This window comes from Clarias gariepinus, chromosome 13 (genome assembly GCF_024256425.1).
Source record: "Clarias gariepinus isolate MV-2021 ecotype Netherlands chromosome 13, CGAR_prim_01v2, whole genome shotgun sequence".
Taxonomy (NCBI): Eukaryota; Metazoa; Chordata; class Actinopteri; order Siluriformes; family Clariidae; genus Clarias; species Clarias gariepinus.
This window is the reverse complement of record NC_071112.1, coordinates 20,203,445-20,215,583: the sequence shown is the minus strand read 5'-3', so window position 1 is coordinate 20,215,583 and position 12,139 is coordinate 20,203,445. Positions and strand designations below refer to the sequence as shown.

At 36.6% G+C, this 12,139-nt stretch overlaps 1 protein-coding gene across 1 annotated transcript; it reads left to right on the top strand.

Moving 5' to 3' along the window:
• The first annotated feature begins 2,240 nt into the window (after nucleotides 1-2,240).
• hadhab (hydroxyacyl-CoA dehydrogenase trifunctional multienzyme complex subunit alpha b) lies at nucleotides 2,241-11,083 on the top strand. Its single transcript, XM_053510308.1, has 20 exons — nucleotides 2,241-2,340; nucleotides 3,085-3,126; nucleotides 3,220-3,290; nucleotides 4,513-4,646; nucleotides 5,234-5,372; nucleotides 5,708-5,827; nucleotides 5,962-6,064; nucleotides 6,143-6,265; nucleotides 7,559-7,677; nucleotides 7,776-7,832; nucleotides 7,928-8,037; nucleotides 8,142-8,276; nucleotides 8,399-8,570; nucleotides 8,811-8,897; nucleotides 8,982-9,122; nucleotides 9,608-9,676; nucleotides 9,803-9,998; nucleotides 10,086-10,200; nucleotides 10,294-10,439; nucleotides 10,774-11,083. The coding sequence occupies exons 1-20, from the start codon at nucleotides 2,271-2,273 to the stop codon at nucleotides 10,917-10,919; spliced, it is 2,295 nt and encodes a 764-aa protein (XP_053366283.1). The 5' UTR covers nucleotides 2,241-2,270; the 3' UTR covers nucleotides 10,920-11,083.
• Nucleotides 11,084-12,139: the final 1,056 nt, after the last annotated feature.

The window sequence follows — 12,139 nt, the reverse complement described above, 5'->3', positions numbered from 1 at the left end:
GTTTTCATGAGCAAAGGCTTATTGATGTTTTCACAGAGGTTTTGATCTTTTCAGTGTCTTCTATTTCAGGTGTGTGTATAGGGTTGTTGTTAGTCTTTTGGCTGCTCCCGGTAAGGGGTCGGCACAGCGGAATATCCGGTCCGCACAACAACTTGGCAAAGGTTTTACGCCGGATGCCCTTCCTGATGCAACCCTCCCATTTTATCCGGGCTTGGGACCGGCACTGCATCCAGTGGCTGGGGTGGGGTTTGGGTGAAAATGCTATAATAATAATAATAATAATAATAATAATAATAATAATAATAATAATAATAATTATTATTATTATTATTATTATTATTATTATTATTATTATTATCAATAATATTTGTTATTTCATTTGCCTCTCATTTAAATTGAGCAAGTTATGTTGTATATAATGTTTCAGTAGGTATGCTGTATATTATCTCATAGTACAACATAAAAGTTGATGATGACACCAGCCAAGGGCTGCGCGCTACCATTACCCCTGAATGGATGTGGTCAACTTGCTGCCGCTCCTCATGCTGCTCCAATGTTTCGGCAGCGCTCTGCAGGCGAATATAGGGTTTCGGTAGACTTGAGCTCATCAGCCTAATGTACACATTTTTGCGGTAGATGACGCTGCCTACTGTTAAATACTGTAAAGTGATGAATGAATGCCTGTGACAGAACTGCCTGCTCAAACAAACAAAGCCACGAAGACACAAATATAATTTCTGTTTTATATACACTACCGTACAAAAGTTTTAGAACACAATTTCTTTTTTTTTTTTTGTTTAGTGGTTTATTTTCTACATTATATAACAATACTAGGGATTTCAAAACTATAAAATAACACCTATGGGATTATGTAATTACATAACAACAAGAAAAACAACAGTTAATTGTTATTTTAAGACACAGAGGTCAGCCTTTCAGCAATAGTTCTTGCAAGAACAGTATTGTCAAGTGCATTTGCAAAATCCGTCAAGCACCATAATGAAACTGGCTCTCATGAAGGCCATCCCAAGAGGGTGAGACCAAAACCTACCTCTGCCGCAGACCAGAAGTTCATTTAGAGTTATCAGCCTGAAAAATGACCAATTAACAGCACCTCAGATTAGAGGCGTTATGAAGTCTTTACAGAGCATAAGTAGCAGAAACAATTCAATATCAACTGTTCAAAGGAGATTAATGCATTTTTTAGACGCCTTCAGCATTCCTTTATAATGTAGAAAGTAATAAAAATCAGGAACCATCATGGAGTTCTAAAACTTTTGAACGGTAGTGTATGTAAGACTGGAGGATACTAGGCTCGGTCTGTGTGCAGATCCTTACGTACGCATGCTACCTATACCTGCTAATGGAGTGCTGCTGCTCCTCATGTTTCTCTAATGTTTTGGCAGATATATTATTACCTCACAGTATGACGTACAGTAAAAGTTAACCATAACTCTGCCTCCATATACCGGCCTTCCATACACCGTCCACTGGCGGCGGGCCAAAAGTAATTTAGACTCTGTTGCTCTAATAAACAGACAAAATAGCCAGTACAAATTTATTCATAATTTTACTGATAAAAATTATCTTATCACAAAGTTATCTAGATTTTTTTTATATTGTACAATTCTTATTATTATATTTTGTATTAATTATTTGATTTTTCTTCCATGCTCTGTTTTTCTTGTTCATTTCTATATTTTTATTTTGTATTATTATTTTTAAAATTATTTTTAATTAAATTACTTTAATATATATATATATTATATTTTTTTCATTTTTAAGTCATGGGCGGTTGTAAAAACATTTCAATGCATATCATACTGTATATGACTGTGTATGTGACAATTGAATATGAATTTGAATTATTTTTATGTAAATAATATATATATATTTTACATTTTTAATATTTATATGTTTGAAAACTAGTAATCTATAGTTTATGAATATAACAGAAACATTTGTTATTTGCAATTTAAATTTTATGATGTAGATTTAGAATATTAGAATATTAATTACCATTGTTTAACACAATCAGGAAATGAATGTAAATAATGTTTTTGCGTGCAAGTTGCACTGAATAACTTTGACGTAATAAGTAAACAACAACAACTTTCAAGAAATTGGGACTTAGTGTTAATCTAGTTTTGCTCTTAGCGGTCCTGGCCAGAATGGGCGGGGCAAAACCGTGGGAGCGGTGTGTGATTTGTTCAGCAGCTCTTCCTGCGCTCTTAATTCTCTCTTCCGGTTGTCAGCATTGACCTCCCAACATGGCGGCTATCCGAGCTCTAGGTGTCCTGTCCAGACTTACTGCAAGAGGAAGATACACACTGCTTTCAGGTACACACACTTTATCATCGTGTACTATAGTTCTCAGCATTCGTTGACCTTTTGATTCAAGGTGAAACTAATAAAGATCTTTAGTCAGGCAACTAGCTTCAGTGACTCTTTGCTGAATAAACGCTGTGCCACCAAACGTGAATGTGTAAATGTGCACATTGTAAAAGCGTGTAATGCTTAGTAAATATGATCAGATAAAATGGAATTACATGAATATTTATTTTTTAACCTAAGAGCCGACTAAAATAGCACGTTGGCTAACTACACCAATCGAATGAGATGTAAATCCTTCTTCTAGTAATAGTTTAAATATTATTGTTACAGAATACTATTTGTTTCTGTTATATTGCTCGTTTATTGCTATTTTTTAACATGCTTTGTGAAAACAACCGGTTTCTACGGCTTACAATATATTTCTTAGATACTTTTTCATTGTTAAAATAACCCGTGATACGGAGTTTGGGGAGAATGTGGGGTAAAGGTCATCAGTCTGCACTGCCTGCGTTTTCACTGAGTTTTTTGCCCCGCCCACCGTCACCATGACAACGCTTTATGGCTTACGTGTATACTAATTATAATGCATTCTAATAAAGCTACAGTAACAAATATTAGTAATAATAAATGCAGTGGTATGCAGTCTAGGCTTTCTAATCTTTTTTTTTTTTGCTACACTAAATTTTCATTAAATAATTTACAATTTTCTTAAGTTCAACTTCTGTTATTTTATTGCTACTTTGTGCGAAGGTGCTCCTGGAAGGAGCTTCAGCGTTGCATCTTGCTTAATGGGTAACTATTTTGCTTTTACCAATTAACATGACTTGATATTTTTCCCCCTGTTTTTGAGCTGTGAAATAACTTTTCTTGTGCTTGTATATTCAGCCCGTACACATGTCAATTATGAGGTCAAAGGAGATGTGGCCGTTGTTCGAATCAACGACCCAAATTCTAAGGTAAACGTTGCTTAGACAAACTACACTCTTATATTTATTCCTGGAGATTACTGAAATCCTGATGGTTGCGTGCTACAGTTACCTGCGGTCAACTTGTTGCCACTCTTCACACTGTTTCAATGTAATGCCTGTGACATGATCACAGTATTACATACAATTGGATGATGCTGTCTGATGTAACATTTGTTGAGGAATGCATTTGACTGTGCTCCAGTGTTTTCGACAGCATGACGTAAAAGAGGATAATGGCATGTGATTCCTATAATGTAAAAGCTAATAATCGCATGTGACACGCCCACAGTATGACATAAAAACTGAAAACCACAAACACCACCTGATGCCTAAGCAAACAAAAAAACATGATTTCTGATTGATTGGTAGATGGATAGATAGATAGAACATGTATGCTGCCTGGCCAAAAAGCTGACCTTTTCAGAAAGGTCAACTAAGGAAATTTAAAATGACTAGAAATGGGTTAAGAACACTTTGTCACATTTAACCTTTAACCAAATGTAATGCATACTTGCAGGATTGGGACTAAACCATGAGAAAACCTCTTTTTGGTGAGACTGATCAAAAGCCTCCAATTTGCTAGGGGGAAAAGTCATGTTTTATTAATAAGTACAGATTGACCATATAATAAATTGATTGGTGCATTAGGAAAAAAAGGAATTGCATGAAGTGATGCACCTATTAAGCATAATGTCTAATGTGCAAGCCACTGAAGGTGGTGTTAGGATCTGGGGTTGCTTCATTTGGTCAGGTCTAGATCTAGTATCTTTAAATACAATACAGTAATTCTGTTTGGCCTGCTATTGGTGTTTGTGGCTGGTGATTGGGTGGGTTACAGGCATTCCTAAATGGATAGAACAGTAGGCAGTGTCAACATCAACTTTTATGTCATACTGTAAGGTAATAATATATTTTTATTTTATTACCAAATCATCATTAGGTAGGTGTATGGGGCGGAGTCGCGGGTAACCTTTAGTGTATCAATAAAATGTTAGTTGATGTCCTGATTATATATTAAGTGACCAGGTTATCACTTCTTTGTTTCTGTTCCCTGATGACATGGGCATAAAGAATCATTTTCACAATTTACTTAATCGAACGGGCCACAACATTGTGTGCTGTAATCAAGGCTAAAGATTACTGAATATAATGTTTAAATGTGACTTATTTGTTTATATAATATATAAGATGATTAGTTTGTGTTTTATAGGTGAACACACTGTCCGTTACAATGCAAAAGGAGATGATTGAAGTCATCGATGAGATTTGGGTGAATGACGCAGTCAGAAGTGCTGTACTGATCTCCTCTAAACCTGGCTGCTTCATTGCAGGAGCCGATATCAAGTTAGTAACATTTCAGTTTTTACAACTTAAAAAAAAAAATTTGCTTTTTCTAATGCATGCCCAGCATCCTTTTTGGTGTAATTAAATGGAGAACCACATGGTGCTATGTAACAGAATATCACCAAAGGTTTGTGGACACCTGACAACCACACCCATGTGTGCTTTTTGGAAGTCCAATTTAAGATTTAATTCCCAATTGCTGTTATTATAATCTTCACTTTTCTCGGAAGGCTTCTCACTAGATTTTGGAGCATGATTGGGCGGATATTCTTATTTAACCTGAAGAGCATTCGTGTGATTGTGCATGCTACTTAAGTTCTTCCACTGAACCGTCGCACATCACATCTTCATTAACCTTTTGCACAGGAGTATTGTGATGTTGGCTCAAGATTGGGCCCCTTATTTTTAGTGAAGTGCTATCCTAATTTTACACCATACAAGATCCTTCTACGTAATTGGGTACTTCTAAATTTTTTGTTATATAATGAAGAAGCGCTACATAGAAATGTGATGGTCAGGTCAAGTGTCCAGAGAGTTTGGCCATATGGTGTATTTTATCGTTTCACTTTATCTTTATTTGTACGCAGCATGATACAGGCCTGCAAGAGTGCAGAGGAAGTAAGCAAACTCTCTCATGAAGGTCAGAAGATGTTTGAGAAAATTGAGAATTCTCCCAAACCAATTGTTGCTGCCATTAATGGATCATGTCTTGGTGGAGGATTAGAGGTATTAATCTTTCCTTAAGTCATTGGATACCAGAAATGGTATTTTGCTTTAATAAATGAATTTGTATAAAGGTGTGGTAAATAAATCTTTATCATGATTTAAATTTAATGTTGTGAAAAACAAATGTGTACTTTTACTTTCAAGGCAAGATATTATTTATTAAATATTATATGCATCACTTTAAGGTTATACAGATTGTCTGCACTGAATCAATTTGTGTAATATCCTATGAGGGGATGAATGACATTTTATTTTACTTTTTAGCTTTAAGAGAAATTGAATCTATACACCCAATTTCTCTTGTTTTCTTTTTTTTTCCCCTAAAACCTTTGCAGTTTGCCATTGCCTGCCAGTACAGAGTCGCCACCAAGAATAAGAAGACAGTTCTGGGCACTCCTGAGGTCATGCTTGGTCTTCTTCCTGGTGCTGGAGGAACACAGAGGCTTCCCAAAATGGTCTCTGACCACTTTTCAAAAGAGTTAGACCTAAATGTTGTAAAGAGTTATAGTATATCATTAAAAAATGCATTGACTGATTACAATAATTGACCAACAAGATTAGTAAGTCTTGAGTGTTTTCTTTTTCTTAGGTAGGGATTCCCAGCGCCTTTGACATGATGCTAACAGGAAGAAATATTCGTGCAGATAAAGCCAGGAAAATGGGCCTGATTCACCAACTTGTTGACCCACTTGGTAATAATCCAAGCTAATAATCTTTTGTGCATGATATTTTGAGTTTTCTTAACTTTCAAATTTTTAACACAAACTCAGGCCCTGGATTGAAGAACCCAGAGGAGAGAACCATGGAATACTTGGAGGAAGTGGCAGTAGACTGTGCCCGTGGAATTGCTGACAAGAGAATCCCACTCACTAAAGAAAAGGGTTTGATGCAAAGTATGTGTCTTGTTTCAATTTTTAGTCCTTTTGTTTATAATGTTAGTTTTTGTTTATAAAAATGCAAAAATCTGTTTGGTCAGATGGTGTTGATTCATTTTCCATAACAGCAGCTCAGACAGTATATTGGCAGCAAAGCACATCACAGGTTTACAGGTGCATCTTAATAAATTACAATATTCATTTCACTAATTTAATTAAAAAAGTGAAACTCATTATATAGATTCATTACACACAAAGTGATATTTTCCAAGTGTTTTTTTTTTTTTTTTTTCATTTTGATGATTTATAGCTTACAGCTAATGAAAACCCAAAATCTCAGAAAATTTGAATATTCCTTAAGACCAATTTAAAAATATATATTTTTAACCCAAATTGTATAAACATTTACAGGACTCAATACTTGGTTGGGGCTCCCTTTGAATGTATTACTGCAGCACAGTGTTGCCAACAGCGAGTGTGTATGTGTGTGTGTGTGTGTATGTATATATATATATATATATACATAAAAGCAAAAAAGTTTATTTGTATAGTTCTAAGTGTATTTAATTTTTTTTTATCTACTCACTTTTTGTGGTGACATTCTGTAAATTACGCAATGACGTCATTTAGCGATGAAATCTGTATCTTCATAGAGCTGGTCAGGAAAGGGAAACATGGCTGCACTGACCTTGGAACTGAAACAACTTGTAACACAATATTGAACTTTTTCACAATATTCTAATTTTCTGAGATACTGAATTTTGTAATTGAATAAAAATGATAAACAATAATAAACATTTTAATAAATAAATTGAAAAAACGATTTAATTGCTGTTGTATAAGAGGGCGGCACAGTGGTGTAGTGGTTAGCACTGTTGCCTTGCACCTCCAGGGTCAGGGTTTGATTCCCGGCCAGGCTCGTTTCCCGTCTCTGTGTGCATGGAGTTTGCATGTTCTCCCCGTGCTTGGTGGGTTTCCTCCCACAGTCCAAAGATGTGCAGGTTAGCCTAATTGGCGTTCCCAAATTGCCCATAGTGTGTAAGTGTGTGTGGCCTGCGATGGATTGGCACCCAGGGTGTACCCTGCCTTGGCCCTAGGTCTCCTGGGATAGGCTCCAGGTCCCCGTGACCCTGAATACAGTATAGAAGATGAGTGAGTGTTGTATATGACATGCTAGTACTTGAAGTTATCATACCCACATGGCAACAGTAACATAGCATAATTGATTATTTATTTATTTTTGTAAGACCAACCACAATCGTGTTTTATTTCTTAATTATTCTGCAATATGTATCTCACTTTGTTCTGCAGAAATACAAGACTATGTTATGAGCTATGGGTTTGTGCGTAATCAGATCTACAACACTGTGCAAAAAAAAGTCGTAAAACAGACTAAAGGACTGTATCCTGCTCCCATGAAAATCATTGAGGTATGACGCTGGTTTTTTTTTTTGGCGGCCTGACCCTTCCATTAAAACACAAAGATATTTTACCTGTCTACTAATTTCCTCAAAATTCTTCTCTTTAGTGTGTAAAGACTGGTCTGGAGCAGGGCACAGATGCAGGATTCTTGGCAGAGTCTCAGGTACAGTAGATTCACATAGAGTAAATGTACAATTTGGATGAATTACTTAAACAACAGTGTAATTTAAAGTGTTTAACTAATTTATTACATTGCAGAACTTTGGCAAATTAGCAATGACCCCAGAATCCAATGCACTTATTGGTCTTTATCATGGCCAAGTTGCTTGCAAGAAGAACCGATTTGGAGTCCCTCAAAAGGAAGTCAAGTAAGGATTAACATCACATCTGTATCATAGTACTTCTGTATATATTATATTATGTACTGTATATTTCTTCATTAATGTATTGCTTTCTATTGCTTTCTCCATAGAACTTTGGCCATCTTGGGAGCAGGGTTAATGGGGGCAGGAATTGCCCAGGTTTCTGTGGATAAAGGCATTAATACCATTCTTAAGGACACCACTCAGGAGGGACTTAACCGAGGGCAGCAGCAGGTTTACAAAGGGTAAGAACTGAGCTAAAATGCACTGTTTTATACTCTTTTGTTAAGTGGTAACATTTCTTTTAGAGGGTACAGTATACAGTAGTGCATATCAATGTTATAGTTCCCCTGATTATTTGTTGTAGATTAAATGACAAGACAAAGAAGAAGAGCATTACCGCATTTGAAAGGGACAGCTTACTATCAAACCTCACAGGACAGCTAGACTACAGTGGCTTCCAAAACGCTGACATGGTCATTGAAGCTGTGTTTGAGGATATCGCCATTAAACACAAAGTCATAAAAGAAGTCGAAGCTGTAAGTAGCGTTTGGTCACAATGTCCATGAGGTCAGACTTGACATTTTAATCCTGATTTGCATTTTTGTTATTCTTATTATTTTGAGAAAGTTAAAAGTAATAAAGTGCCAAATAACAAGACGCACTAATCATTAGCATCATCATGCTCATCAAAAAATTCTTAAATACACTTTAACAAGCTCTATAACTTGGATGTCACCCATGTCCCAATCAATGACTTTTTTTTTTTATGTAAACAGGTCATTCCTCCCCACTGTATATTTGCCTCCAACACATCAGCTCTCCCAATCAAAGACATCGCAGCTGCCAGTAAACGACCAGAGAAGGTCACTCAGTGTTACGGCTCTTTTGGTAATTTTGAGATTGATTGATTAATCAGTGAACTCACTCAACTCTGTGGTTTGTCTCAGGTAATTGGAATGCATTACTTTTCTCCGGTGGACAAGATGCAACTTCTGGAAATCATAACCACTGATAAAACATCGAAGGACACTACTGCATCTGCAGTGGCAGTTGGCCTGAAACAAGGCAAAGTCATTATTGTGGTTGGGGTGAGTTTTGTTCAAAAAGGAAAGAGTCCCATGTTAGATTTTAACTCCGACCGTGGGTAATGTACGAGCTAGACATGCGCTTTAAAACTGGAATTGTGTGATGAGAACAAAAAAGCAGCGCAAGCAAAATTATATACACGAAGAGAAAGGAAAGGCAACACTGATTAGCATGGAATGTATTGGACATGGTGGATTGTCCTCAAATTTCAGGAAACCAATTGGGATGAATAGGAAATATCACAGGCAGTTATAAGTAAAATTAATTTAAGAGTTGATAAAAGTGGGTTTTTAAAAAGTCCTGACCTTCTAAATTGAGGAATATGTTTCATAAGATGTGATTTGCTATTGATTACCAATTGCTGTTCATTGGCATTTTCTTTATACAATAAACAATAGTAATGTAAAAATATAGAAATGAATTGATCTTAACAAAATTTAAGGTTTGGTCTGTGTTATTGTACCTAATACTACTACTTTAATTGCAGGATGGACCTGGGTTTTATACCACTAGGTGCTTGGCTCCCATGTTAGCCGAAGCAGTCAGAGTACTGCAGGTTTGTGTTTTGTTTTTGTCCCCGCCCTCCTCCTTCTCATTAGTAATATGCATTTTATAAATAAATAAATTTAACAATACTTGAAAACAACAGTTTAAATCTTTATGCTGTATTCTGGAAACACAGGAAGGTGTAGACCCCAAGAAGCTGGATTCTCTGACTACAGGCTTTGGCTTCCCTGTGGGTGCTGCTACACTTGCTGATGAAGTGGGTATCGATGTCGCCGCTCACGTGGCCGAGGACCTGGGCAAAGCTTTCGGTTCGAGGTTTGGTGGAGGAAATCCTGAGCTGCTGAAAACGATGGTGGAGAAAGGTTTCAAAGGTAAGGGTAAGCAAGATGTGTGACATGGAATTACATTTACCTGAGCAGATCATGTTGATCAGTGTGTATGTGATTTTGCGTTATTAGGCCGGAAGTCTGGTAAGGGCTGCTATATTTATCAAACTGGAGTTAAACGTAAAGATGTCAACCCAGAACTAGGGGACATTCTGGAGCGTTACAAGATGACCGCAAACCCTTCAGTGTAAGTGTAACTAAGCAGGTGCATTAATGCTATTGAAACTTTGGTAACAGTGATTTTATCTTAACACATCGCTTTTGCTGTCTGTTGGTGCAGGTCATCAGACACAGACGTGCAGTACAGACTGGTGTCTCGCTTCGTGAATGAGGCTGTGCTGTGCCTACAGGAGGGTATCCTTGCTAATCCAGTGGAGGGCGACATCGGGGCGGTGTTCGGTCTTGGTTTTCCCCCTTGTCTTGGAGGTGGGAATCCAAAGTGTTACAAATTAGATAGATTAATTAATGTTTCATTCCTCATTTCTTTTGCTCCTGGGAAGATGCAAACAGCTTTATCCTGAATATTTAACTTTACTGGAACTTGTAGAATTGTCTGAGGTACTCTCCTAGTGAATAAGTAGTCACCGTAGACGTACTAGAACGAGTGCGTCACCATAAACCATACCATAGTAATTTAAATTACAGCCAGTACTCTTGTCATAGTGCAAAGTGGTTATTTAAAATGAATCAACACTTTGTGACTGAACTGATGTCGAGCTGTGGTTAAAATGATAATTAACATAGTGTCTGTCTATGTCAGGTCCCTTCCGCTTTGTGGACAGCTTCGGCGCAGACAAATTGGTGGCAAAGATGAGACGGTTCGAGGAGGTGTATGGAAACCAGTTTACTCCATGCGCACTTTTGCTTGAACATGCCAAGGATCCGAGCAAAAGATTTCACAAGTGACCTAGTGAAGATGTGCCAACAGTAAATTCTCTGTATTGTAAACAGAAAAGATGCTGCACTTAGGGGTCATAATGTGTTAATTATATAAAAGACCTCCATTTGTTAATAAAACATAACATAATGTGACCGTAAGTAATATTTTTACTGATTTTTTTTTTTTTTTTTTTTTTTAAACAAAGATTTTTACATGTTGATAATAATGCTTCGGATTGGACTTGCAAAACATCTTAACAAGTACAACATCAATAACAATTGTTTTTTTGCTTCATTCAACAGTATAATTTTTTTTTTCTGTGTATATTTAATTAATTGATATTGATAAATATTAGCACTTACGTGGACCATTATCTGATGGATGATACAATGCAAAGAGTCAGTGTGAAAATAAACATTAAATCTTTCAACTTGTGAAGGTGGAATTCTTAAATATGTATCTTCTATTAAGACTTTTCCCATGCTGCACATCTGCCAACATTTTTCAAATCTCTTGGAAATTCTGGGCAGGTATCACAGTCTGTTTTGATGTACAGTAAAAACAGCACCACTACTCGATTTGATTATTTACTGTGCGCTATAAGGTTTATATAAAGCCTTGATTTGTCACATATACATTACTGCACTGTGAAATTATTTCTTCGCATATCCCAGCATAGCTGGGGTCAGAGCGCAGGTTCAGCCCTGATACAGCACCTCTGGAACAGATAGGGTTAAGGGAAAACCTTGTGAAACTGGGGCTCGAACTGCCAACCTTCCAATCAGTAACTCAGTGCCTAGCCCTCTGAGCCCCCCCTGCTCCCCCAGGCATTACTGCAATATAATAATATAATAATGCATGTTGCCCTTACTTTAAAAACTTTGGGTATTACAGCACAGTCTAGTAGTGATGTTACAATAATACAGAAGCTCTGAAACCTGTCTCAAGCAGTATGGGGCGTGTCTAAATGAAGCCTTGCTTCGAGGTTCCCTGAGAGTCATGTGATCAGTGACAAACGAAGCCTAGCATTCGTCGGACTCATGTGACAATCATTATCTAGTGATGGGAAGTTTGGCATTTTAATGACTTTGAATCTCATTCATCAAAATTAACTAATTTTTTTTTTTTTTTTGTCATTTAGTTCATTTTGTTCTTTTGGTCAGAAATAAAATATTTATATATATATATATATATGTATATACAAATACAAATTTTGGCTATAGTTCCAGTAATGAAAATATAACAA

Coding starts and splice junctions, on each gene's coding strand:
- hadhab (XM_053510308.1), top strand. CDS start 2,271: ATGGCGGCTATCCGAGCTCTAGGTGTCCTGTCCAGACTTACTGCAAGA. Junction 7,833..7,927: donor GATTCTTGGCAGAGTCTCAG/GTACAGTAGATT, acceptor ATTACATTGCAG/AACTTTGGCAAATTAGCAAT. Junction 8,898..8,981: donor CCAGTAAACGACCAGAGAAG/GTCACTCAGTGT, acceptor GGTTTGTCTCAG/GTAATTGGAATGCATTACTT.